The sequence below is a fragment of the Perca flavescens genome, chromosome 8, assembly GCF_004354835.1.
Source record: "Perca flavescens isolate YP-PL-M2 chromosome 8, PFLA_1.0, whole genome shotgun sequence".
NCBI lineage: Eukaryota > Metazoa > Chordata > Actinopteri > Perciformes > Percidae > Perca > Perca flavescens.
This window is the reverse complement of record NC_041338.1, coordinates 31,107,236-31,135,110: the sequence shown is the minus strand read 5'-3', so window position 1 is coordinate 31,135,110 and position 27,875 is coordinate 31,107,236. Positions and strand designations below refer to the sequence as shown.

General features: G+C 40.1%; 1 protein-coding gene across 7 annotated transcripts in view; it reads left to right on the top strand.

The window, feature by feature from the left end:
- Window positions 1–25,728, top strand: part of kif21a (kinesin family member 21A) — a 54,565-nt gene extending 28,837 nt beyond the window's left edge. Inside the window, exons 6-37 of one of the 7 annotated variants that reach the window (XR_003693127.1) lie at window positions 229–399; window positions 1,362–1,477; window positions 2,166–2,361; window positions 2,505–2,694; window positions 2,917–2,983; window positions 3,412–3,600; window positions 5,921–6,008; window positions 6,099–6,213; window positions 7,394–7,582; window positions 8,252–8,451; window positions 9,372–9,479; window positions 9,594–9,662; window positions 9,799–9,944; window positions 10,259–10,403; window positions 11,166–11,360; window positions 11,530–11,631; window positions 12,210–12,375; window positions 13,021–13,041; window positions 13,741–13,798; window positions 14,203–14,257; window positions 14,351–14,553; window positions 15,196–15,321; window positions 17,244–17,375; window positions 17,698–17,772; window positions 18,770–18,906; window positions 19,375–19,549; window positions 19,873–20,037; window positions 21,017–21,134; window positions 22,220–22,390; window positions 23,190–23,389; window positions 23,645–25,049; window positions 25,212–25,728. Coding sequence is in view for 6 of the 7 variants with exons in the window: in XM_028584316.1 (XP_028440117.1) it covers window positions 229–399; window positions 1,362–1,477; window positions 2,166–2,361; window positions 2,505–2,694; window positions 2,917–2,983; window positions 3,412–3,600; window positions 5,921–6,008; window positions 6,099–6,213; window positions 7,394–7,582; window positions 8,252–8,451; window positions 9,372–9,479; window positions 9,594–9,662; window positions 9,799–9,944; window positions 10,259–10,403; window positions 11,166–11,360; window positions 11,530–11,631; window positions 12,210–12,375; window positions 13,021–13,041; window positions 13,741–13,798; window positions 14,203–14,257; window positions 14,351–14,553; window positions 15,196–15,321; window positions 17,244–17,375; window positions 17,698–17,772; window positions 18,770–18,906; window positions 19,375–19,549; window positions 19,873–20,037; window positions 21,017–21,134; window positions 22,220–22,390; window positions 23,190–23,389; window positions 23,645–23,735 (4,179 nt within the window). In the remaining variant the exon portion in view is untranslated. Of the gene's footprint in view, window positions 1–228; window positions 400–1,361; window positions 1,478–2,165; window positions 2,362–2,504; window positions 2,695–2,916; window positions 2,984–3,411; window positions 3,601–5,920; window positions 6,009–6,098; window positions 6,214–7,393; window positions 7,583–8,251; window positions 8,452–9,371; window positions 9,480–9,593; window positions 9,663–9,798; window positions 9,945–10,258; window positions 10,404–11,165; window positions 11,361–11,529; window positions 11,632–12,209; window positions 12,376–13,020; window positions 13,042–13,740; window positions 13,799–14,202; window positions 14,258–14,350; window positions 14,554–15,195; window positions 15,322–17,243; window positions 17,376–17,697; window positions 17,773–18,769; window positions 18,907–19,374; window positions 19,550–19,872; window positions 20,038–21,016; window positions 21,135–22,219; window positions 22,391–23,189; window positions 23,390–23,644; window positions 25,095–25,211 lie in introns of those variants that run through there. The other 6 variants (XM_028584316.1, XM_028584318.1, XM_028584320.1 and 3 more) reach the window with 6 other exon arrangements.
- Window positions 25,729–27,875: the final 2,147 nt, after the last annotated feature.

Genomic DNA, 27,875 nt, shown 5'->3' with positions numbered 1-27,875 from the left:
TTTGAAAAGAAATAAATATATTGGATATATATATTTATTAAAAAACAAACCTATAAGTGTTCATTTGCTGTTTGCTATTTTTTTTTAAACCTAATTTCTCAGATGGCAGGAATCCCATTTTGCAAAGAAATTAAGATGGCACCATTATTGGAACATGGTATCCTTGCAGTATCCTGTATGTCTGTCTGTGTATCTAACAGTGTTTGTGTGTGTGTCCATATCACTCAGCAAGAAAGTGAGACTGATAACAGAGTCTCCAACGGAAATTCTGAGATGGACGAGTACGAGACGCTGACAGCCAAGTTTCACTTTGTGGACCTGGCCGGTTCTGAGAGGCTGAAGAGAACCGGAGCGACGGGCGATCGAGCCAAAGAGGGCATCTCCATCAACTGTGGACTGGTGAGTTTCTTCTGCCTTCCCTGCATCACTTGAGTAGGATTTGTTAAGCCCCTCAGAGAAGCCAGAGTCAATGATATGCTAGGGTTTGCTTGCCATCTAGTGGCTGTTTTTCATAAATGTTCACCCTGCGCTCAAAGGTCAACAACTACACAACAAGAAAAATACTCCACAGAGAAAGGACAACCCCATGTCAACATCTTAACATTAAACACATGAGTGCCATGATTTACTGAATAAAACCCTTTAACTGGTCTTTACTATTTAACATGCACAATCTTCAGTCTGGAGCTCTGTCAGTGCCAAATCATGTTAAAAGTGTTCTTTCTCTTGAAAAAAGGACATATACTAAGTTTTTTTTAAATAATTTGTAGGATTTTATTTGTTGATATCCCTGTCATTGCAGGGTTCCCACTATTTAATGTTGATTTGTTTGGCTCTTTTAAATTTTACAACATATCCCCTGCAAGCTTAAAGGTCCCTTGGCATGAAAATTTTACTTTGAGGTTTTTTAACATTAATATGAGTTCCCCCAGCCTGCCTATGGTCCCCCAGTGGCTAGAAATGGTGATAGGTGTAAACCGAGCCCTTGGTATCCTGCTCTGCCTTTTGAGAAAATGAAAGCTCAGATGGACCGATCTGGAGTCTTCCCTTTATGTCGTCATAAGGGGAAAGGTTACCTCCCCTTTCCCTGCTTTGCCCGCTGCCCAGAGAATTTGGCCCACCCATGAGGAAATAGAGCTACAACTATGGTCAAGGCCACACCCCCACCCTACACCTTCTATATATAAGCATCCAAAAAGCAGCATGTCATAGGACTTTTAACTGATGTGAAAACCAGACTAAAAACTTAACAAACAAACGTATTTGGTTAATGATGTCATGGAATAAAATGCAACCGATCAATAGCCTGTTTAGTGAACTGTTGCATCCCCTAGAAACATTTTTCCTCTCTGTTGCTGCAGCTCGCTCTGGGGAATGTTATCAGTGCTTTGGGCGACCGGAGCAAGCGGTCCTCACATGTGCCTTACAGAGACTCCAAACTCACCCGACTTCTACAGGATTCATTAGGAGGAAACAGGTCGGTGGAAAACTGATTTCACCTTTTTCATAAAGTACCATCTGTGTCATTGTGGAACCAGAGAAGTATTGGTGGTAAAGGGTTTGAAAGTTGTTGTTGTTGTTGTTGTTGTTGTTTTCTAAATCCGCAAACTAAACTGTTGTTATCTTTAAAGGAAAATAAGAATTAAACCCCACATTTTGTCATAATGATATTAATGCAAACATGAATTGCAGAAGAAAGTAACAAAAAGTTCAATATCAAATTTAAATGTTTATTAGACTGTCTTTCTCATCATCAATGAAGAAATATAGCATTTGTTTTTTGTAAAGCATGTGCAAAACTGGGGGGGAATATACAATATTGATATACATCCATTGGTTAGGAATAGGAAGAATATTCAGAGAGAAATGGACATTTTAAAATCAAATCAAATGAAATAAAAATATTACTCATACTTCCACAAAAGCTTGCAGTGTTTTATCAGAATTAAAGCATGCTGGTGTCTTGTACCTACACATGAGCTTACATGCATTAAAGTAGGTTTTCTCTGTTGGCTTTCACTCAGATTTTTTTTATTTTTCTTTCTTCAAATGTGTCCTACATCAAACACACAGGTTTCTACATTTATCAAAATGTGCATCAGTCTTTGTCAGAATTGTGCAGCTGAACCAAACATGAATAAATATCCGTCTCCTTCTTGTCTCAGCCAAACAGTGATGATCGCCTGCATCAGCCCGTCTGACCGGGACTTCATGGAGACGCTGAACACGTTAAAGTACGCCAACCGAGCCCGGAACATCAAGAACAAGGTGATGGTGAACCAGGACAAGGCCAGCCAGCAGATCAGCGCTCTGAGAACGGAGATCGCTCGACTGCAGATAGAGCTGATGGAGTACAAGACGGTGAGGAGAGAGGAGGAGTTCAAAGGCCACGGAGTGCATTGAAAGAATGAAATAAATTAAACAACCAGGGAATATTTTATGTCAAAGGGAGCTATCTAAAGAGAGTAACGATCTGTTTTTTTCTGTATTGCCCCCTCCTGCAGGGTAAACGCTTGATGGGTGAGGACGGCGTGGAGAGCTTCAGCGACATGTTCCACGAGAACTCCATGCTGCAGACGGAGAACAGCAACCTGAGGGTGAGAGTGAAGGCCATGCAGGAGACCATCGATGCCCAGAGGGCGCGTCTCACCCAGCTGATCAGTGACCAGGCCAACCAGGTCCTTGCCAGGGCAGGTAGGTAGAAACCTGCAGACTCATAAAGTCTTCTGAGTAAATGTCAAATAAGTGTTCCACATTTTATTAATATTTACTTTGGTCTCTATCTTGGGTGTCAAGTGCTTGATTCTGCTCATTGCAGAGTCCCAGTGAATACAGGATGCGTGCCTTTTGGTTTGGTTAGAAAAGCCATTGTGCTCTTCCTCTGGCTCATTTAAAATTGTTGTGATTCTCTTCCAGGTGAAGGTGGAACTGAAGAAATTGGAAACATGATTCAGGGTTACATCAAAGAGATTGAAGACCTCAGGTAAACAAGTCTAACTAGATTATGTAAATGATAACTGTGCCCCAATTCCATTCTACATACTGTACTTATTCCATAAGGTAAAATAACAGTACTTTGTAATAATCTATACTGAGTTTTTTTGTTAGCTTGTACACAAAACATTGTACTTTTTTAACACATTTTGCATCATACTTAAGTGTCTGCTTTACAGTATTTTGGGGCTCAGAAATATTTACCTCCATGAAAGACATGAAAGGGTGCAAGAGTGAAAGGAGGCATCGGAATATCCTTTGGGGTTCCTCCTTTAACATTTTGTGCACATAACAACAAATAAAGTTTAAAAAAAAATTCAAGAAACTTGATATATTTTCAAGCTCTCTGCCTTGGTTAACATATGTACGATTATATGTGTCTTCCTCCCGCTTGTGCCCCTGGATTTCCCCCATCAGAGCCAAACTCCTGGAGAGCGAAGCCGTGAACGAGCATTTGAGAAAGAATCTGACCCGTGCCTCCAATCGTCAGTCGTTGTACGGAGGGCCCGCGCTGCTGGCCCCCGAGAAGGAGACTTCTGACATCATCGAACTCGCCAAGAAAGACCTGGAGAAACTGAAGAAACGAGAAAAAAAGAAAAAGAAAAGGTAATAAGACTGCTGTAGACAAAACAAAATTAGATCTAGGATCGTCTGTTTTTGACTGGTGTTATTGCAGGTGTGCATACATTTGAGTAACGTTTCAAACTGGAATGGCACTTTGTGATTTTTACAAAGTTTAAACCATTCCAAACATTTCAAAGGCACGTCACGGACTGCTTCACCCAGATGTCAGTTTGACTTTTTGTACATTTTAATAAGAAATTTGACAACAGTTTAAGATTTTGTACATTTGTACGTGCATATTTAGATACAAGTAGACCTTCAGATATGATTGTAAACGGAGACACCGTGTAGCTCATAGATGCTTTAATAATTATGTGCGATTTTATTGACTTAATTTATAGACAATATAGAAACAATTAACATACAAATGTAATATTTATGTAAACTAATGTGACAGTATTCTAGTGCTGATAAACATAAGAATTTCATTGCAAGGAGTAAATCCTGATGAGAAATCTACAACAGCATTAGAGACTGATGCGAGGGTCCAGGTTTGGAAAGATCAGAGTTGTGCTGTGGGGCACTTTTAACTGGGATTAAAGGTGGTGTTTCCAGTGCAGAGCCTCCTTTGATCATTCTTCCCTCCATTCTTTCTTCCTTCGTTCATCTCTTGCTCCCTTCTCTGGTTTGACCCTTCACCCCTCCCTGAAGACTCCAGCTGCTGTTGGAGGAGAGAGAGAGGGAGGAAAGGGAGGAGGTGGTGGAAGAGGTTGATGACGCCAGGTTTGTCAGAGCTTCCACCCTCCTGTTGCCATTCCCATCCTCTGCTTCCCCTAATTCTGAATTTTTTTTTTTTTACCTTTTATTTTTAATTTATTTTGGGCAGGTATTTCCCCACCTGGAGTGAGACTCCCTACCATAAAAGCACTTTCCTTCCATAAAACCCTTCTTTTTACTATATAATAAGCTCTTGTCTCTCTTTGGACCTTCTGTGTGAACCCCTCAGCTCACTCTTTGACTCCTCACGCTACATTCCTGCTTTCTTTTTTGTCTTTTTTTAATAATATATATATATTTATTATTATTATTATTATTATTATTATTATTATTATTATTATTATTATTTTATTTTTTTGACAGCCTGAAACTAGAAGTGCCTTTCAACAAAAGATCAATGCTCATAACACCTTTTTATTTTGCATATAATGAACAGTTTGACAGTGAAGAGGTAGAAAGGAAATAGGGAGAGACATGCAACAAAGGTTGGCGGTGACATTGCAACGATTCAGCTGCTACCAAGGCACTCCACAATTTTACTTTTTAACATCAACCTGGTCAGGAAGTGCAGAAGATCTGCCATTTGGCAAAATCTGCCACATTTCATAATTATGTCATTTAATATACATGTTCCCTAAACAAATCTTTTAGTATTTCTAAATGTTTACCAATAAAATACATTTTAGATCATGAAGAAGAAAGTAGTGAGTTTTATGTATTTTGCTAACATTTTTATTCCAGCAGAAGTTCAGAAAAGTGCATATATGACTACGTATGATATGTAGTTACACATGCAGTTATTTTACCTTATGGCAGAGATGTGGCAACATTGCGGTTACCTGGCATGCACTGTGAGCACTTAGCTCCAATGTTTTTTTTTATTTTTAACATTTTTCCATTCTGATTATTAGTGTAATTAGAGTGTTTGAAACTTACTAAAATGTTAATGCCTTTCCCTTATGATAGACTTTAAAAAACATTCCAACATTGGATGATAAATACCTCTGTTCCCTCTCTTGTGTTATTTCTTTTTTCATTTTGGTCAGTTTATCCAGATGATTTTATGCAAAACACCACCTAAACATTACAAACCCTCCTTGTTTGGATAAAATATTAATCCAACAGATATGCTTCATGGACTTGATTCACCATTGTTTTTTTTCTTTTTCTTTCCATGTTATGTTTTGCTTTTGCTGGTTTTGTTCAGACTCTGAGATGCCCCCCTCCTTTGTTAAAACAACACGCTGTCTTTTCCACAAACAAGCTCATGAAAACAGAGCAGCGTCCTCTCTGTGTATAGGTCATCATGTCATGAAATAATACATTTTCTCATAAAATATCACAATAAATAAACTCCTTAACCGTACCAGCTTTATAGCTACATAGTGGTGAAGTCCTTAAAAACGTTTGTTTGCCAAAAAGACAGTGTTGCCATGCATTGTCGTTTCCCAAACAATATCTTTATTACCTGCAGATGCTTCTTGTTTACATGTGTTTCAGTACTTTTGGAGGTGTACCATGTGCTCTGCTCAGTCACACAGGATAAATGATGTCTCTGATTCTCAACCATGTCTGAATCTTTCAGTGCCAACAAGGAGGAAGTTCCTGACAATGAGCAAGAAAAGGGCACAGAGAAGGAAATGACGGAGCGAGTCCACGAGGAAGCAGAAATTGTACGATTGACTGCCTCTTGTGTCATCTTTACATTCAAACACCGTAAAGAGTGCCTTCAGATATTAAATCATTAGTATGTTATGTTGTAGGAGGTCCAGGAAGGCAGCGACCACGAGGAAGGGGAAGAGGAAGAGGATGAGGAGGAAGAGGAGATGGATGTGGAGGAGAGCTCAGATGATTCGGACTCTGAGTCAGATGAAAAAGGTATGAGGGGTAGAGTGTCTGGTCTCTCTCACTTTCTTTTTAAGAAGCTGCTGATTCTCCACAAGGGGGAGCTGTTCAATCACTGACAGACCAGTTTTACTCTCCAACCAGCAATATGTACAGTACAACTGTGATTAAAGCTGACCACTTGTGATAGTTTCACCCAAGATGCATTAGAGTACCAACTAAGCAGCAATGACTGTTGCTGTCACATTTACTCTCAATGTTTGGACACTGAGAGTAACACTTTTATATACAATATACTACAAAATGAAGACTAATGATACAGAATGATTGTACTTCAAGTACAACCTTTTAAGTATTCTTCTAGCTACCATACATCTCTGCTTGTGTATATTGGATGTCAGGCACCAGCCGACGTAATAAGCAAATATAAGCAAAAAAATAGCAGTTTCATTTTCTAAACTTGACGAATGAAATTTTTCCGCACTGAGGCGAGCAATGAAGGGAGAAAGGGCCAGTGGGTGAAGCCAAATAATCAAAATAATATATTCCCCTAAATGTGGAGTCGAGGCTGTTTTGCTCACTGAGAATTGTTAACTGTTGTCTTGCAACAGGGCACACTTCAAATGGTTTGCATTTAAAGGAACAGTGTGTAGAATTAAGGGAGATCTATTGGCAGAAATGGAGTAAAATATTCATAATATTCTTTTAATTAGTGCATAATCACCTGAAACTAAGAATTGTTTTTTTGTTAGCTTAGAATTAGCTCTGTATCTACATACACAAGGGTCCTCTTCCACGGAGTCCACCATGCACTGCCATGTTTCTACAGTAGCCCAGAAGGGACAAACCAAACACTGACTCTAGAGAGGGCCTTTTGAGTTTTTACGTTACCTGAAGGCCACCATAGGTTCTAATACACGCTTGGAAAGGCAGGGGTGAGGAAAGGAGTATTCAGTTGTTTGTAATCTGCAACCTAATCACTACATGCCACTAAATCCTACAAACTTCTCCTTTTAATCTGCAGAAAACAACCATCAACTCATGTTGATAGCATACATTGGATAGTTGAGATAAAAGAAAAAGGTTCTTTTTAAGTAATAATTGCAAAGGGGCATGTACTGTAAAAGAACCTAAAACAAAAAAATACTGGAGATTTGTGACGTGAACACCACTGCGGATGTGAATACGTAATCTGATCATGCGTGTCCAACAGAGAACTTCCAGGCCGATCTGGCCAACATCACCTGCGAGATCGCCATCAAGCAGAAGCTGATCGACGAGCTGGAGAACAGCCAACGGCGTCTGCACACGCTCAAACAGCAGTATGAACAGAAGCTGATGATGCTGCAGTGCAAGATCAGGGACACCCAGCTGGAGAGGGACCGTGTACTCCAAAACATGAGTAAGACAAAGACGCCAGAAGGGGGAGTCATGTATTGCTCACTGGGAAGAGAACTGTACTAATACCCTGTACATTTATTTACTCGTGCTCAGGCAGTTTGGATAAAAACATCCACCCAAATGTGGGTTTGGGTTTTAATGTCGGTGCCTTTTTGATCAGCTTATTTCAGTCTTAAAGCGTATTGTATTTAAATTTTAGGCCGTCCTACTTTCATTTAGAAGAATTTATATCTTACCCTTATGTTTGATCTCAGGTTTTGTTCTTTAGTAATGAACAAGCACTGCAGAAAGCTCAAGATTTTATGTACTTCAGAGAATCCTTTAAAGTGAATGCTCTCCGCCAGCAGCCAGATGGTGACAGTTTATATTTATCAGCACTAATGGATCAAAGCATTGTCTCACTTTAAAAGCATGGAGGAATTTTCAGCTTGTCTAATTAAAAAAAGCACACAAAAGGGACTTTTTGACAACTGGAGATAAAGGTTTTTGACTGTTTAACCCATTACAGAGTTTGTATCTGCAACGCAGTGTGGAGGCTACATAAAAAAAACTTCCAAATAAAAGTGATTGTGTTATCTACAATCTAAGTTTTTTTTAAAGCTTTATAGCATTCCATCTCTTTAAAAAAAAAAGATCAGATTTCCATGACTTTTGTGTTGCATACTTTCAGATACAGTAGAAACTGGCACAGACGACAAGTCTCGCAAGATCAAGGCTGAATATGAGAAGAAGCTGAGCGTTATGAACAAAGAGCTTCAGAAGCTCCAGTCGGCTCAGAAGGAGCATGCCCGTCTGCTGAAGAACCAATCGCAGTACGAGAAACAGCTGAAGAAGCTTCAGATGGACGTGGCGGAAATGAAGAAGACGAAGGTGCGATTGGTTGTCCTCTTTAAGGGTGATCGTGATAACACTACTTTAATGCTTCTGGTGGGAATTTGAGGTCTCTCTTACTGCTCTCTTCTTTTGATAGTATTTCTTTTCTAGAGTTAAGTGTGTTTGGAAGGATGTGCTTCTATTGGGATTAAAATAAAAGTTGACATGAACTTGATATAAATCAAGTTTGGGCAGCATCAGAAACATGCATCACTTTAGCTTATTGTCACATCTCTTCTGTCGTGTGTCTCTCTCAACTATCTTTCCTGTAAATTTCCATTTGACTGTCTTGATTTGAGCGTCTCAAAAATAATGAAAATGTACAGTAGGCCAGACTGGTTGCAGACAGTAGTCAAAGGATGAAGAAGGATTCAACAAATGCACTATAAATCAAAAAAGATTTCACAAAGTTTATTTAAGATTACTTTATTTGTCCCTAGGGAAATTTGTATTGGACATAAAGGCTGCCACATAAACATACATACAATGATAGTGCAGTAACCGATTTAAAGTGCATTCAAATACAGGAAACCCTGCCCCTAATTTCACACCCTCTTTATGTCGTGAGTTTAGGGGATTCACTGATAGAGGGATAAAAAGTTTCTATGCCTAGTCAGCAAGCTTCTCCTGTATTTATGGAACTCTACAGTGTCTACCTGATGGAGCAGTTTGTATTCTGAACAGGACATTGGAAGGGTCCACAATATGATTTTCTAAGCCTGTTTACCTATAGTCTTCTCAAAAGAGCATTTAGAGGGAAGCTTCCCCACCCATGTCACTTTCATTGCTGTGTGTGTATTTGTGAGAATGAACCTGGCTAATTATGAGAACTTTCGCATTAGAATATTTACTTACTTTCACTACATTTATCTGTGTATATAATAATAATATTTTTTTTTTTGATGCGATTGTTCCAGGTCCGTCTTATGAAGCAGATGAAGGAGCAGCAGGAGAAGAACAGGATGAACGAGTCACGCAGAAACCGAGAAATTGCTTCGTTAAAGAAAGACCAGCGCAAGCAAGAGGTTAGCTCTCTACATCCTTTTTTGCTTTAGTTGGCTGTAATTACAACTTAATTTAACCTGAGTCATGAGTTTCAGTACCATTATTTAACTGTTGTTGATACTGTCGTGTTACAGCACCAGCTAAAATTACTGGAGGCTCAGAAAAGGCAGCAGGAGCTTATTCTGAGGAGAAAGACGGAGGAGGTGAGTAGCAGCAGAATTGGGTTGGATTGAATTTTTACATAGTGTCTGCTGAAATACTTGCTGATGCATTATAGATGCAGAAATGCATGCGGTATGCTTTTAGTGTTCACCTGTCATGTTTCCATGTGTGTGTCAGGTGACGGCTCTGCGGAGGCAGGCCAGGCCCACTTCAGGTAAGGTCATCAGGAGAGTCAATGTCCCAGAATCAGTGCAGGACTCCACCCACAGACCTCCGTCTGGACGCTTGTACTCCTCCGGCAACGCTGCTCCCAACGGTACTCGGTGAGTCTGTGTGTGTGCACGTCTATGATTCCAGCGATGCTACTAAAAATAGATGCTTTTATCAAACCAACATAGGCCAGGTTTTATCCTTGCAGCATTGAAATACTGTACACAGAAGTGTTCATAAATAACACACCTGCACCATCATAAATCACCCTGGAATGTAAACTCCACTATTACGTTGGATTCTGATACATAATTCTGCATCAGGAATGTGCATCTGAAACATATTTATGAATAATGCACATCATCCCTGAATGTTAAATGTGTTAAAAGTATTAAATCAATCACTGACTGATGCTGTGTGTGTGCAGGTATACCTACAGGCGCACAGTCGGTATTTACTCCACCAGAATCGCACGTAATAAATGGCAGTCTCTGGAGCGGCGGATCACTGACGTCATCATGCAAAGGATGACCATCTCCAACATGGAGGCCGACATGAACCGCCTCCTCAAGGTAAAGCTACAGCAGTGCGTTGTTCTACTGTAAGATGTCCTAATCTGTCAATTACAGGACTAAAGAAGGATAATGACCAGCAGGAAATATATCTATGAGGGCAGGCAAAGGAAAAGGGTAATATGCCTGCCATCCTCAACATCAGTACTGTCAAGTGCCCTCAAGCAAGGCACTTAACTGTCAACCTGCTCTGGTGCAGCTTCTCATTGGTGGAAAACATGCACTTGGACCGTCTGTTGCAATAAATGTGTGACTCTACTGTATATATGACCCTTGCATCACCAACAAAAGGAAATACCAAGTGTAAAACATAATCCTGCACACAAGTTTTTTTTTTCAACCCATTAATAGGTAGGTATTAGGTATTCTGCTGTTTACATTTGATTACTGTTAAGCCTGAACAGTATAATACCCAAATAGAAGTATACACTTACTTTGAGTTTCAGTTGCTAGTAAATTCCGACTAAATTCTCTGCTGAATCAAAATGATCTGGCATTAAAAATGCTTGAGAAGTGTGTGGCTGATATCTGGGATAAGGCTGACATGTTAATGGTGTTTAGTCAGTGAGAACTGATGAGTTGTTCTAAGTTTTGTTGTTTTTGTTTTGGGGAAAATTATGTCAAATTCTTGCACGATGAAAAAAGGCTTGTTTCCTCCCCTGTACTTCTGCAACATTTACCATGTTACACATTAAGAAATGACTCGATGGACTGCAATCTGTTAAAATTTCTGAAGTCAACAAAGTGTTTTTGTGTTCATAGCAACGAGAGGAGCTGACCAAGCGTAAAGAGAAGGTCATCCGGAAGAGGGAGCGGCTGGACAGGGAGGGCCCTGAAGCCGAGAAGGCAGCGCTTCCCCTCAACGAGGAAGTGGATGCGTTGACGGCCAACATTGATTACATCAATGACAGCATCGCAGACTGTCAGGCCAACATCATGCAGATGGAGGAAACCAAGGTGAGAGCTTTGGGAATTGGTTAAATAGATGGATTCAGTAAAATAGAGAACATGAATGAGCTTTAGCTCATTACCAACTACTTTTGAGCTCTTTTATGTGATGGAAAGTATTATTTGTCTTAGAGAGTTTCAGAGAATTTAGATCTTCACAATTTCTTTTTTTTCCCAGGAGGAAGGCGACACAGTGGACATTTCTGCTGTGATTGGTTCCTGTACCTTGACAGAAGCTCGTTTTCTGTTGGATCACTTTATGTCCATGGCTATCAACAAGGTACCAGCCCCACAATCACATTGGTACCCCACAGTCCGTGCTCATTGTTGCTTTTCAACAAACGTGAATACGATCAAGGATCAGGCAATGTTACTTGGTCATGGACTGTAGAAGCATTTTGGCTAAATCTGTGAGAATTTACATCAAGATAATGTCATTTAACATACAATTGATTACTGAAGGAGCCTGCCAGGCCTACCAAGTGGGGGGCCCCCCTGGCCTTCACCTGCCAAATGTCACTTGAACAGACACATACTGACCACGAAGAGATGCAAAATGAACAGAAAGAAATGCAAAGAAACTGCAAACAGACAAAATAACTACAAAGAGACACAAAACAACTACAAAAAGACACAAAACCACAAAAAAGATTCATAACGACTTAGAAATTTAAGTGGCTTTTTTTGTAAAATTTTTATTCCAGGAACATTGCAGAGAAATGCCAATTGATAGGACTATGGATGCCATGTAGTTACACATGCAACTATTTTACCATGTCGCAGAGATGTGGGTGTAAATTTGAGATGGACAGTGAACAATAACATCAATATTGTATGTCTGCGGTCTGACCTCTTCAGGGTCTCCAGGCAGCCCAGAGGGAGTCTCAGGTGAAGGTGATGGAGGGGCGGCTGAAGCAGACGGAGATCACCAGCGCCACACAGAACCAGCTGCTCTTTCACATGCTGAAGGAGAAGGCCGAGTTCAACCCTGAGCTGGATGCCCTGCTGGGGAATGCGCTGCAAGGTAACGACAGCGTTTGTTTGGGTTGAGATTGAAGTGAAGATGAGGACCAAAAACCCGGACCAGACCCCTGGTTTAACCCAGCACACCTCCTAGAAGTCTCATTAATATCATGTCAAGGAAAACTGGGATTAAGATTTTATTGTGGGTCGATGGTTTTGTTTCTCTCCCACAACAGTTCTGTTAAAAACTGTAAATTTACCATTTCCACGCGTGAGTTGCAAAGCATTTGGCCTTTCAAGAAGTGTACTGGGTTACTGGTCAGTTGCATGATTGGGTTCTAATGACATGCTCTCGCCTGTTGCCTTCTGCTGAATAAAAGCTGGCCTAATTATTGTCCAACTGGCACATAATCCCACTGTTAACGTCTGTTATGTTACTATAATATAAATTCCTAAAAGTGTTTGCAAAAAAATTACAGTTTATTTTACTGAATTTCTTACCACCACATTTCTACAACTTTTTGTGTTGTAAATGCAAAAGTATGTTTGCCAGCCTCTCTTCAGTAGGATGCTCTGTTTACAGTAGCTGCACTTTATTTTTATTTTTTTTAGAATTTCGGGGGACAGTGTTTTTGATTTGTGCGTTGCCTTTTTTCTGTTCCCCCCCAAATTTTCCTTTTTTTTTTGTTGTCTTATGTTTACACAGAACTAGGTAACGTCCCGGCTGGTAAGTGAAACCACATTAGACTCTTATCGGTGTTATGAATGCATGGTTCCTTCCTTTTGCACTTTGAAAACTAACTAAACATAACATGGAACAGGTGCATGAGGTGCAATGCAACCAAGGCTTCCCTCCATCCGTCTGCTGACCTCTCCCTTCCCTTCCCCTCGTCTGGATACACTCTACCTCGTCCTCCTAGCTCACCCTGTGCTACAGCCTCCATGCTTTAGCATCCTGCTAACAAAAGACCCTTCCACAGGAACCATACAACGTGGATATTTTAGCTTTGTCGGACCCTGTAGGTCAGCGGACCCCATCAGGAGCAACACTAATGACTCCTCCACCTTGTTGTCTCATATACACAGCTCTCTTTTAACCCTCCCCACCTGGCCACTCTCTGACCTCTGACCCTTTCCCATCCAGTGAGGACCAAATTTCAGTTTGTCAATAAAACAGCATGGCGCCGCGCTGAAATCGCCCTCATCTGCTTCCCTTGTTCATCTTTTCTTCATCCATTTTGACCTCTGTAAAAACAAATAATGAAGTAAACAAAATTGCATCACCCTTTGGTGAAATTGAGCAAAAGGATACATTACTTAGCCGTAGGAAAAGTGTACTTGCTAAGAACCGTTTTAGAAAGTCATAAGCAGTGATCTTAGGGTTTTCTATCAACTCTTAATATTATTCACTGATCTCATTTGGCAGAAAATGGGGATGATAGCAGCAGTGATGAGTCTGCCCAGAGCCCTTCTGCAGAGGGAAAGTAAGTATTTTTAATCTTATGATACGTTTATATTATGTTATATATTATATTATGCATTATTTAATGTTTGTGTTATATTCTTCTTTTGTTATATTATTATATTATTTCTTTTGTTTGTTTATTATTTTGTTTGTCTTTGTTGTTACGTTGTGTAGGGTTATTGTATGTATGTCTTGTTCATGTAAATGTTTATTTTATCATGTTTAACTTTTATGTTATCTTACACTTTATGTTAATGTTGTTACATTATTTTATTTGGATGTTGCCTTTCTCTTTTTTTTTGTTATAGGATTTGTTTGTTATAGGTTTGTATTATAAGATTATATTTAATGTTACATTGTATCTTTTCTGTTATGTGCTGTGTATTTTTACAAATGACATCTAAAACTCTGTATCCCCTTTAGCACCTTGACGTCAGATCTCATGAAACTTTGCGGCGAGACCAAAACAAGAAATAAGGTATTCCAATGTGTCTCTGCCGTATTCTCCGCAGACACCAGTGTTTTCTAAATGACTTCTTTTCTTAATTTCTTTCTTACCTGTTCTCCTCAGGCTCGTAGGAGGACCACCACTCAGATGGAGTTGCTGTACGCAAACAGTGACTCAGCCGCCGACCCACCCACCGCAGACTTCTCCAGTCCAATGCTGCCGTTAGCTGAAACACCGGACGGGGGAGGAGACATGGAGTCATCGGGCTCATCAGTCAGGGACTACACAGCTCTCTCTCCCGGCTTTTCCTCTAAAATGGGCAGCATGTAAGTCCAGGCGCGGCACTCTCTTGCTAACACAATAATAATTACTACTTCCTTCCTGCATGTTTGATGTTGCTGCTCCATCCTCTGCTTTAGTTAATTTTGTTTCACATTATTCATGAGCATCCTTACATCAAACAGCCATACCTTCCTCCAACTGATGAGTCCTTTGAAGTAAAAGCATGTAAAGAGGAGACAATATTAACATTTGTATGGCTTATTTATTACATACCCTGCAAAAACGGCCTTTTTTATTCCGTAATGCAGCTCAGTTACACACTGAAAGCAAAATACTAACCAGACTGCTTTACCTGGCTTGTGAAAGGCCTTGCTTCAAAAATAAAATAAAAAAAGACTGACTGACTTTGCTTACTGTGATCCAACAGCAAATAAAGTAATATAACTATATTTTAGTGTAGCACAAAATCAGTCCTCAGTAGTTAAACATGAGCTTGTCGAAGAACCACCACTGTTTTGGGACTTTAAATATCAGGTAACGTGTTTCTGTGTGTACTGCATGCTAATCTCTTCATTGTTGCTGTTATTTTATGCTCGTTTCACATCCTTCTGTTGTTTTATCATTATTTTTTTGTACACTGTCTTTTATGTTGTCTGTGGATAACTTTATGAAACTGAAACAATCAGTTCTGGATCCAGAACTTCGTCAGGGATGGAAAAGCCATCGCCAGAGCCTTCCCCGTTTTCTCGCAGGAAGACCTATAACAAGGCACAAGCAGCGGCTGACAGGGCAAAGGTCAAGGAGATTAAACAGTAAGAGCTTGTTGCTGACGTTGTGGCTGCAAAGCCGAAAAAAGCAAAAATAACTTCAACTCTACTAATTTCTCTCATCTTGGTTTCCTGATTTGAAGAAGCATGTGGTCTCAACTAAATCAAAAATGCTCTGCGCCTGGTGTGATTACCTTTAACTTGCCAAGTTCTTTGCTGAATTTCAAGTCATAACGTTCCTACCTAACTTGGAAGTCTCTTTATTGAGTAGTTTGACTCAAATTCAGTGTTCAACTTGCTAATCAACCCCTCTGCTGCTGATCTATTTGTGATACACATTTTTATTTATTGAGGAAATCTCTGTCCTTTCCCTTTCTTTGTCTTGTCAGTAGATATTTGTGAGTGAGACTGAAATGAAAGAATGTGCAGAGTAAACTGCTCTGATAAATTTGGCTTTGCATCTGCTGAAAAATGATAATGTGTTGATAACTTGTATGTAAATGTTTAAAACGTTTCCTGTCTTACAAAATATAACACTGGAAGACCGAGATTACTTTTATAAATTGATAACTGAATTGTATTTTTGTGTTGATACTATTGAGAACAGTTACTTAAGTCTAATAGTTAATTAAGTTTCATCATTTTTACTTAAGTTGTATTATTTTTAAGCATTTGTTGGCATGTTTACCTCTGTGCTTTACAGATATCAGCTATTTTCCAACTCAAAGCAAAATTTACTTAACATTCACTCTGCACTCTGACACGCATGGTCAGCGTGTGAGTGCATCGGGTCGATACGCTCGCACACTGACCGTACTGAATATTGCTGCATTCATGTCATATGGCACTATGCAATCTCAGATTTCCAGTGGTTACCAACACTACGCCGATTGTCTGTCTGGTTATGCATTCAAAGGTCTCCATCACAGTGTAGAGTGATTTATTAAGTGGCATACAACAGACAAAATACAAGTTATATTACATGGCATTTTGTGATTGAGGAGGATAAAGCTTTTATTCCTTTTCAGTTTGGAGGTTTACCTTTTTTATTGATAGATTGTTTTTAGATTAATTGTGGAGACAGACCAGAATCATGAAGAAAGAAGGAAAATAACAAGAGCTCCTGAGCCGAACTGAACCAGGGACGCTGTAATTCCACGGTATGTGTTGACCACTAGGCTACAAGGACTCACCAGAGGAACTTACAGGAACCCTTTTGGCTACAACATATCAGTTACTCTGCCACCACCCAGGCTAGATGTGAAAAGTATCTAAGTAGTTTATTCAATTTTCATCCATACGACCATTTTATTTTCTGGTGCATTACGGCTTCAGTTTGATTTAAGCTGCTGATAGATGTTTTTTTATATACGGTGCATTTTGTTAGTGTTAAATTCGTCTTGGTATTATTTTTATTACAATAATTGTGTCCAAATTTCTTTTCTCTTGTTACAGTGAAAAGCCTTCAAAACAAACGCATTAGCTTGACAACATTGAAGGAGGGTCAAGGGTCTTGAGGATAGAGGGCGTTTTTTGATGTAATTTTGGGCTGTATAGATAAAGTTGTCTTGAATTTGAATTCAATTTGAAACTGAAACTAGGCTATGAAATCTCTGGGATGTGTTAGGCTTTTAGATAAAAACAAAAAGACCTTTTGAATAGACTGCTGTGAAATGTACTAAGGAATGTTTTCTGTGGAACTCCACTGAGGCAGGATCTTTCACATAGAACAGGAAACCTCAGTAATGTCTTCTTTAGGGCTTCAGATGGTTCAGATGAATCTGAACACACTAGACGTGTTCCAGTCCTGGTGGTTGTTCCCATATGACGTGAATGCTGCATATGCATCTCCCTTCTGTCTCCATGTAGTCCTCCCACACTCCTGCAAATAGTGTGTAAACAGCATAGCACACACTTTTGTTATGCTGCTGCAGCTTAATTGGCAGCCCTACTGTCTTCCTCCACAGCCCAGTCATCGGGAACCAGAAGAGCAGCCTGCCTCGTCCTCGCTCTGCTACCGCTTGTCCCAGTAACCACGTTGCTGCGTTTAGCCGTATGACAGGGTATCTGGGGCGTACTGCAAACGTCTTACAGGATAAGTAAGAACTAGAGATAAGCAAAATTGAAACAAGCCTGCAAGAGAGTCACATTAGAGTTTGGAAAAGATGCTGAGTATGAGTAGGAACATTGCACTCCAAAATCGGTCACTTTTGTCAAATTCCTGCCTTATTTCCCAACTTACTGTATCATAATACATAGGCTCACGCTAGAAATAGCTCTTCTTGAAGTGAAGTTGTACCCAACACAGAATGATTAAGAATGATTAAGGATAAGGAACTTGATAAGAACAGGAAGTAATTAGTGTTTAATTCAGTAGCCAATCAGGTATAATCAGGTATATCGGGTCCTCTTCCTCTCCAGGACGAATCGATGCCTCCACCTGTCCTGCAACCACATCCTGCCTTCTGTTTCCCCTCCTCTCACCAATCCACCCAAGTACAACGTTTTAACTTTTTATTTTTTTTATTTTCTCTGCCACAAGGTTTACTAAAAATTCACTTCTGGTGTACAGGGGACCGCAGACACACGCTGTATGGATTTCATATTTTTTCTGATGAAAAACAAGCGTTTTATCAAGCTGCTCTCTCAGTGGTTTTGTCCCACTCTGCTGTGGTGTCCTGGCACAAAACACTACATTTAGCAGACACGAACAGTGTCTGGGGTTAAAACCAATAAATGCATGTCCTTTCTATAACAAATAGGTAATTACAATAAACCCAAACAGTGTCATTTTGTTAAGCGTATTACTGCTATTGAGCCTAAACCCTCAATAATCTCTTCATGAGCTGTTTTTTTATTTTTTATTTCAGTGAGCCTTTTATTCTGCACAACACTTCTTTTAAACCTCATTCATTGAAAACTCCTAAATATCGACGTCTGGATCTGTGGTACACCATCACCTCATCTTGCTGCTCCGCTGATGCTAATAGCTACAGTTAGAGAGTAGCGATTGTACAATTACACTATCAGATGCCAATTTGTCAACATGACCAGCCAATTAGTGATCGATGTGGGTTTTGTGATGCTTTAGAACTTGCAGTCCCTGATGATCCGACACCGCTGGTTTCAAATGATCATCTGTCTTTGTCTCCTCGGGGGTTTTTTATTAATTTTTTTTATTTATTATGGGCTGGAAAAGCTTCTGATGGTGCAGGGGTATTATGGACTCTTTTCTTGTCTTCAACACACTAAGGGTGACTCTGTTCACAACTGTCTCATTATTCTTTGGACTGTTCTGTCACCACTTTCTATTTTTGATTCGCAGCATCGTGCTAATCAGTCATGAGAGCTGCATGCTGTACATGACTGGTTGTGTGGGTGTGATTTATATCTGAGCTGCACTCAGATTATTAGACCATGTTATGTCCACGCTGCACCTATTGACGAGTGTATGTGTGTATGTGTGTGTGTGTGTGTGTTTTTTTTTCTCCAGGGGCGTCATTAACCCGGTGCCACCCACTAAAAGCAGTCGGTCTGCGACGTTGCAGTGCGTCCACGTGGCAGAGGGACACAGCAAAGCTGTTCTCTGTGTCGACTGCACTGATGACCTTCTCTTCACTGGATCCAAAGGTTAATACCCACAATCCTCCCTCCCTCCCTCCTACCTTCCCTCACCTCTTCACTCTTTATTACACTTTGACAAGCTGTTATGCTTTCATATAACAGCAAATAAAACCTGACAGGTATTAATTAAGATTGTCATATGCCCAGTGTGTGGATAAATGAGGTGATGGGATAAAATGACATCGTACATACAGTAAAACTCTAATGGTGAAGGAGCTTTTTATGATGATGAATGGAGGTAAATATATTGGCAATCAACTAGATTGAAGATTTAAATTATCATGTATCCCCATAGCTTCTTATTTATTTTTTCAGATAAAACCACTTCTCTTTGTAATTTTTGTTTTGTTATCATTATGCCTCGCTGCAGAGCTCCACTCTGTTGCTCCGGTTTTGGCCTCCTCTTCTCAGCATCTTCCCTGCATTCCTGAATATGTAACAAATGGAGATGATAGACTGTGTGTCTTCTTGCAGACCGGACCTGTAAGGTGTGGAATCTGGTGACTGGTCAGGAGATAATGTCCCTGGCTGGTCATCCCAACAACGTGGTGTCAGTCCGCTACAGCTCCAGTTTGGTCTTCACTGTCTCCACCTCCTACATCAAAGTCTGGGACATCCGGGACTCGGCCAAGTGCATCCGGATACTAACGTGAGTGCGGCGGTCTTGGTGGAGGTCTGCGCTCTCCAAGTGCTCTTTTAGTACTATGATTTCCAAAGTTCCAAAAATCTTAAAAGAAGCTAATACCTAAATGTAAATTTACACATAGCAGTATGCTTCAGCTCCACCTCCACGTCTTTAATGTAAATTAAATAATAGATTTTTTTTAAAGTAACCGTTTCTTGACAAGATCACAAGTAACAAATGTGGACTAATGTCACGTAAATTTGAAAGTCGCACCTATATCCATAATGTCTGGGTGAGTGTGGGAATTCCTCTCCAGATTCATTCACGTGTCCTCCATGTGTCTCCAGGTCCTCTGGTCAGGTTACTGTTGGGGATGTCTGTGCGTCTAACACCAGCCGGACGGTCACCATCCCAGCAGGAGAGAACCAGATCAACCAGATCGCTCTCAACCCCAACGGGACGGTTCTGTACGCCGCCGCCGGAAACTCCGTCAGAGTCTGGGATCTTCGAAGGTAAGCAGAGGGGCTGAATTGAAATACCTCGTCAGAGAAAACTCAGACAGTGATACTGCACATTGATCATTTGGGCTTTTGGCAACTGAATGTATGTGGGTTTTTTGTTTTTATTTTTTTAGCCGGTTTAGTGGTTTTGGGATGGCAGTTTCTTTGATCTATAGTGAGATGTCTTCACAACTGTTGGATGGATTGTCACGGCGAATTATCCCAGAGAATGACTTTAAATGAGTTTTTTTTTTTGTTTTTTTTCTTATAACTCTACCAACAGATCAAATTCTTTTCCTGTCAGGCTCCAATTTACTTTGATATTAATGCTAAATGTGGATGGAAAATTAGGAAACTATTTTCAACATTATTACCATTTACTTAATTTGAAATTCAAGGCTTGTTGACTATTAACATTGTCTCACTTTGTTAGATCAAAGAACATACTTGTGTTATTTGTAGATTACACTCAGCATACAGTAGCATTACAGATAAAGATTACAGATTGCATTTTTACTGGAAGAAAATGTAAAAACACCATTGTGTATTAAAGTCTTATATGATACAATGCTAACAGTTGATCATTCTCTGCATTTTTACTGCATTCTGATACCACTTCAACATTTTCAGATGCATAACACACACCTTGAGTTAATTTACCGCCCAATTTCATTACGATTCAATGTGAAACCTGACAGGCATCCAATCCAAAGCTGTCATCCATTATTTACAGCCAGCTAGTATACGTTTTGATGAATTGTTCCTCTTAGAAAGTAAAAACATTTTATAATCAGCAGTCTGGATGATTGAAATAACTTTAAATCAATATGCACTAAGATGAAATGCTCCGAACTCAGTTCATAAACTTTGTTTACCCAAGTCAGTTTTTTTTTAACATGGGTGAATTATTTATGAAGTAACCCCGTATTTAAAACCTGGTATTTGATTTTAATATCATTTATTTTTGACGTGACGTTCCCCTCTCTGTCAGGTTTGCATCCACAGGGAAACTTACTGGTCACCTCGGTCCGGTGATGTGTCTGACTGTGGATCAGTCTGGAAACAACCAAGACCTGGTGATCACCGGGTCCAAGGACCACTACATCAAGGTGTGTTTGTCTGTCTGTATTTACACCCAGCACATGCTCTTAAAGGGATAGATCGGATTTTTTTAAGTGGGGCTGTATGAGGTACTTATCCATAGTCAGTGTTACCTACAGTAGACGCCGGTTGGCACGCCCCCAGTTTGGGAAAGCGGATAGGAGTACCGACACGGAAGCTAAGCAATGTTCTGCTGTGGACAAAGGCAGCGTGGGCAGCATCCAAACTTATTGTAATTTTGTTGTGTTACTGTGTGAGTTTGGTGAATTCAAACTAACTCTTTTAAAACACCAAAGTCGTACAATAACACAAATAAACTAACCGATCGAGGCAGCATTAGACCAGCAACTCCGGAGTTCTGTAATGGTAAAATGACTGTTTTTGTCAAAGGAGTCAGGTGACTTTGTAGAAAGCATATATGGATATAGCGGCTTGAGTTCCCCGTCATAAAGGGCTGTCTGACGAAACAAGGTAAAGCGGTTAAACTGATACTGAAACTAATATTAAAGTATATTATACTAATATACTAATATTTAGGTGGCTAAAATGCATTTTGCTGCTGCCCCTGACCACAGCAGTGAATTGCTTAGGCACTGTGTCGGCACTCCTGCCTGCTCCTCCAAACTGGGGGGCTCGCCGACCGCCATCTACTGTATGTAATACAGTGACTATGGAGAAGTAGCTCATACTGAAATACTTCATATCAAAAAAAAAAAAAACTATCTCTTTAATGTTTCTAGTGAGCCCTGTCTAAGAAAGCCAATAAATGTAACTATGATTATCGGGGCGCCTGGATAGTTCACCTGTTGGAGCGTGCGCCCCATTTACAAAGGCTGAGTCTTTGTCGCAGCGTCCGCAGGTTCGGCTCCAACCAGTGGCCCTTTTGCTGCGTGTCATTCCCCCTCTCTCTCCCCTTTCACGTATTCAGCTGTCCTGTGTAATAAGGGCCTAAAATGCCCAAAAAAATCTTAAAAAACAAAAAATCTTGATAATGACGTAGGGTATGATTCATTACATTACATGACATGTCACCCAATAACAAATCACTGTATCTGTAACATGCCTTTAACATGGCGTGTTCTGGCTGTTGCAGCTGTTTGACGTGACTGAAGGCTCGTTGGGGAGCATCGGCCCCACACACAACTTTGAACCTCCCCATTATGATGGCATCGAGTCACTGGTGGTCCAGGGGGACATTTTCTTCAGCGGCTCTCGAGACAACGGCATCAAGAAGTGGGACCTGGACCGCAAAGACCTGCTGCAGGTACTGGATGATGATAGAATGGGATGGCCTTCTTTGTCCTCCAGAAGGCTGGGTCACTGGTATACCTTCATTTATAAGGCCATGCTTGGTCTTTTGCCTTCCTACATCTGTAACTTAATCTCACGGAGGAGTGTTGGCTCTCACTGTTTGCGTTCAAATGATCTTTTGTTGCTCGCTGTTCCACTTGTCCGTACAGAACTGGGAAAAAGTGCTTTTGTTCACTCAGCAACCCCACACACATGGAACATGTTGTAAAAAGACTGGAAATTGACTGAATTACTTTCATTGAACGCTTTTAAGTCCACTTGAGTTGATCCTTTGTAACTGTTTTTCATAATGTAATTGTATTGTATGTTTGTAACTCTTTTGCTGCTTCTTGGCCAGGACTCCCTTGAAAAAGAGGTTTTTAATCTCAATGGGATTTTCCTGGTTAAATAAAGGTTTAATAATAAAATAAAAATAGAAGATGGTAGATAAACTGTATACATACATTGCAAATATAGATCGAGGAGACTGATGCAATGAAATATTTGTTTTGGTATTTGATTCGATGCACAGTTCTGAATTCATTTGTAAGTTAATTTGTGTATCATCAACAAGGCAACTCGGAGTGCTTTACACAACACATGAAAATCCATTAAGAAAACCTATAAAATAAACACAAGGCAATAAAAAAAAAAACATAAAAAGATGAAAATAAAATATGAAACTAATTTCTCTAATTTAAATTACAGATGACAGTATATTGTTGAAATCCTTTTCATCATTTAAAAAAACCTTCATTCCTTCTCTCCAACAGCAAGTCCCTAACGCCCACCGTGACTGGGTTTGTGCGCTGGGTGTTGTCCCCGGGTCCCCGGCCCTGCTGAGCGGCTGCAGAGGTGGGGTGCTCAAGCTGTGGCACACGGACACACTGGGGACTCTGGGGGAGCTGAAGGGCCACGAGAGCCCCATCAACGGCATCTCTACCAACAGCAGCCACCTGTTCACCGCCTCTGAGTGAGTCTCCCAACAACCAGACACACACCAACACACCCTTTCCATGGCTGTCAGTTAGATTTAGCATACATTTTTAAGATTCTGGTACTAATGTCCTGCTTCACTTGTCATTGTCATGTAATTATATTTCAGTTTTGGAACAAGTCTGAACTAGATCTGGAAGATTACGTAGCATCAAACCTGGTGACTTGCTATCTGTTTGCATATGGATACTAATTTTGCTCTTTCTCACGGTTTTGTGTTCCTGTCTTCCAGTGACCGGACTGTGAAGATCTGGCGTGCACGTGGTGGACTGGACAGCACTTTAGAGGCGGTTGACAATGCAGACGAGGTGGCCAGTAACTGAACGCTCTGAAAGGACACTACGGGCATCTTTTGATGCTGCTGCCCTGCACTTTGACCCTTAACTTCTCAAGCCCAGTGCTGACTCCTAAAACACATACTCTCCACGCCATGTAACGTTTATGTCTGGGCCAACAGGAAAGTAATCTCCTCTCAGAAACTAGCACAGTCATTCTTTTCTTAGACTCTGTGTGCTCAGAAAGTCGTAATTCTCATAGTTCACCGTATTGTTAATGACTCTTTGCAGGATAAACTCATATTTTTCTCTTTTGCACTGGAGACGTTACGTCACCGTGGCTCATGATCAGAACCTGTACTCACAAGATGTTTATTTAAGAGTTGAACATGTCTCACACACAGAGAAAATATCTCTGCTGCTCAGCTCTGTGCCAGGATAAAGTACACCTGCGGGCACATAATTACCCAGGAAAAGGCTAGCAGAGTTACATTAGAAAAGAAACTGGACAGGACGACGCGTTTAGAGGAGAAAAGTGTGGCAGAGCTAACGGGTTGGTAGCTGGTCTTCGCAACCTGGATTATTTCTCTGCAATGTAAGCAGAACCAATGCCCCCCCCACCCCCCTTCTCCCCCCCAATGTGAAAAAGACAAATCACCCCTTAACTTTTCCTGCTTTTGTGCCCCTCAGTTTCTGCGGCTATTTTAAGATCCGCGACCAAAATTGGGCAAACTTGTCGTCTTTGCTCATATCAGTCGGTTTTAAAATAAGGCTACAGCCAGCAGCTGCTTAGCTTAGCTTAGTTTAGTTTAGCATAGCGACTGGAAAAGGGAAAAAACTGCTAGTCTCGCTCTGTCCAACGGTAAGAAAATCTAACTTCTAGCCCAAAGCTAGAAAAAAATGACTTTGTATGGTTTTGCTCACAACCAATCACTGCAAGCGTTCTTCGATTTAATGTGACGTGTGATTGGCCCACTACTGCAGCAGCTACAAGAGGTGGGAGGTGCTTTTATTACCTTAAGTCAGCCCTAGTTAGTCTTCTCATCTGCTTCTGTAATAAAGAGAATAAGTGTATTTCCCAAAATGTCAAACTATTCCTTTAACTATTGAGCACTTGTGAAAACCGACACAATTAGTCTTTGAGATGCACTTAATTCTTCGTAAATGTGATCAGGTTCAGCGTTTGAGGGTATTCTACACTTATTTCATCGTATGTAAAATTGTATGTTCACTCTTCACATATTGCAGTTAACACTCACTGAATCTACACTTCTGAGTCGTCGTCTAGTGCCCATGCTGCTAAGTTGTGTGCTCACCTCCTTCTCTCAACCCCATAAGAGGGCTTCTTGTCATGGACTCCGGGTGAGGTCCGCTCAGTACCGAGCAATGTCTATGTGTGTGTGTGTGTGTGTGTGTGTATATATATATATATATATATATATATATATATATATATATATATATATATATATATATATATATATATATATATAATGGTATCTTTTTTGTTTTTGGAGAGGACAGGCCTTCAGACTCTGCCCGTGTTGTGAGCCTAACCACATCTGTCTCCCAGTTCTGATCCTTGTGGGGCCTTCCTTGAGACACCCGCGGTCTCCCTGATGTAACCGATGTGTCTGTCGCGATTGTGAGCTGTCACTTTTGAATGTTCGGTGAAACAACAGTTGTAGGCATTATCGAAGCACGTATCTGATGTATGTAAACAACGTATTAAAAATGAAGTCTGACTGAATGTTAGTTTTGCGGGACCACGATCTGAGCAGTCTCACACGAGAGCCGAGAAGACCTGAGTTGGAAGGAAGACTGACGAGCTTTAATGCTTTTCCTCCAATGAGGTGGCAGATTGTGTTTACTGGCCTACGGTTAGTTTTGTTTTTCTTGATTTTGTTTAAATGCTGTCCCTGTTCCACATAGCCTGGGTGTTCTCACTCGGAGTTTTAGAAGCCATTCCCAAGTGGCGGACTCTGTAGCGATTCTAATGTCAGATGCCTTGGTGAGAATAAACGCCATCTGTCAAAAACAACCTACTGTGTTTTTTGTCATTTAAAGAGGTATTAGTTGTATTAATCTATCTGCAGGTTGGTTACATATTTACAAATATCTACAGTTAAATGTGCCGTGTTTTTTTTTTTTTTTTTTTTTATTCAAATCTGCCTTATATATTTTTTTTTTTTATTTCTGGCCGTTGGTTTTCCTCAATTTTAGACATAGAGAGCTTCATTTGTTCATTTGCTGCACTTGACTTTAAGTCACCTTATTTAGCATTTATGAGCAGTATACAAATGTTTAATAAATCCTTTATATCACACCATAATAGCCATTTTTAAGTGCTTATTGATGTACGTACATGGTGTTAACAATTATAACCTCTCATACAACTCTGTTTTACTATATTGTCCATTATTTGTTTATACACCAGCCTCCACTTATGGGTGCCGATGGGAGTTATTGTTGTTGACAAATACATTAATAAGCAGTTAAATCTGCTCACAACATGATGGTTTTTATAAAGGAATTATCAAATGTTTGTTATAAATGCTTAAAAGTGGGGCGTGGGGGGCTTAAAATAAAGAGTTGCCCTTATTTTCTTGTCACTTTATTTGTAACCGTTAACATGCGTTCTGCTAGAGACGAGGAGAAAATCAACAAAGCATGGGAACATCCCCTACAAGACTCCATTTTTCAGTTCTTGCTTATTTTTGCTGATAACCCATAGCTTTTACAGAGATTAAGGTTTTTTCCTAATGCCACTTCTGTTATTAATCAAAGATGCAATATGTTGCTGTTCCTTGGGGATATGTCTTTAAGTTTTCCCCAAAAATATCTTAAATCTTTTCACAAGACCAGAATGATTAGCATGCATGCTCACACAGCCTCCACGCTGCTGTTAAGAGCTCTTCATCCATATATATATATATACACACACTTACACTTAATTCCCAGAGTTGCTGTATTTCTTTTCACACCTGTTTGCTGTAGGCGAAGCTACTTTCTGTGTAGCAGATGCTGAGGTTTAAAGGAAACAAGTCTTGCCTTCAGATGTTTGAAGCAATGACCATAAGATGGCAGTAGCAGCAGCTACAGGACTGACCAGCGACAGTGGAAGTTATTCTCAGAGCTGTCCATGTCCAGAAATACTTTCACTGACATTTTAGACATCTGGCTAATAAGAGAAGCAGAAGAATATCTTAGATTCTTTCACTGACAATCCCAAGATTCACAAGGAGGCCACAGGGCAAACATGAGCGGTGGGTTCCTCCCTTCCAACCAGTGAATTGGACAATAACAAATCTATTCAGGTATTTACACTATGCAAACTTTGACACTAGACCATCTACAAGACCGTATTATTACATACCATCTGACATAATGATTCTGGAGCTGTTGGGACCCCTGTGGGTCTGGAGCATGAAGGCTTTGCCCAGTTAGTAATTACAGGCAACCAGCAGTGAGGAGTGGAAGGTTAAAAAAAAAAAATGATAACCTTAATTACTTTGAAGTACTTTATCTTAGTCCTTTATGTTGTATAATTAGGCTGTTTTAAAACTATTTTACCAGCAATAATTCAACTAGCCTACGTTGTTTTGGTCTGTTGCAGTTATGTTTTACTGCACATTGTACCACGGAACAAGGACTTTGAGTCTTCCAAACCATACGACATACAATATAGATCATTTATTGCGTTTTTCAGGGGAGGGCAGTCTCCTTTTTAAAAAAAGATTTTGCTGATAATACGTCTGTACTTTTACTAGAGTATGATTTTGAATACAGAACTTGTAATGGTGTATTTTTAGATTGTTGTATTGGTACTTTAACTTTTAAAGGATTTGAGTACTCCTTCCACCATTATATTGGTAATATAATTCTACTGAAGGACAACATGACAATACTGCATTGTTGCCTGGCCCCAATCTTACTTCTAATATAACATCTTACAAGTTATAGTGTACTGTAGACTGTATACAATAACACGTATGTTGCTTGATCCAAGCCAGGGTCTGAGGGTAGAGGGTGTCACATGCTAGCCTACATATCGTAAAGCCCTGATTTTGGGCTGTAGAAATAAAAATGACCCAAAAATGACCCAATACTAACACATACTGTAGCTGTGATGTTCCCACAATCCAGAGAGAACACGGAGACTTTGTTCAGATGCCTAATGAACGACTT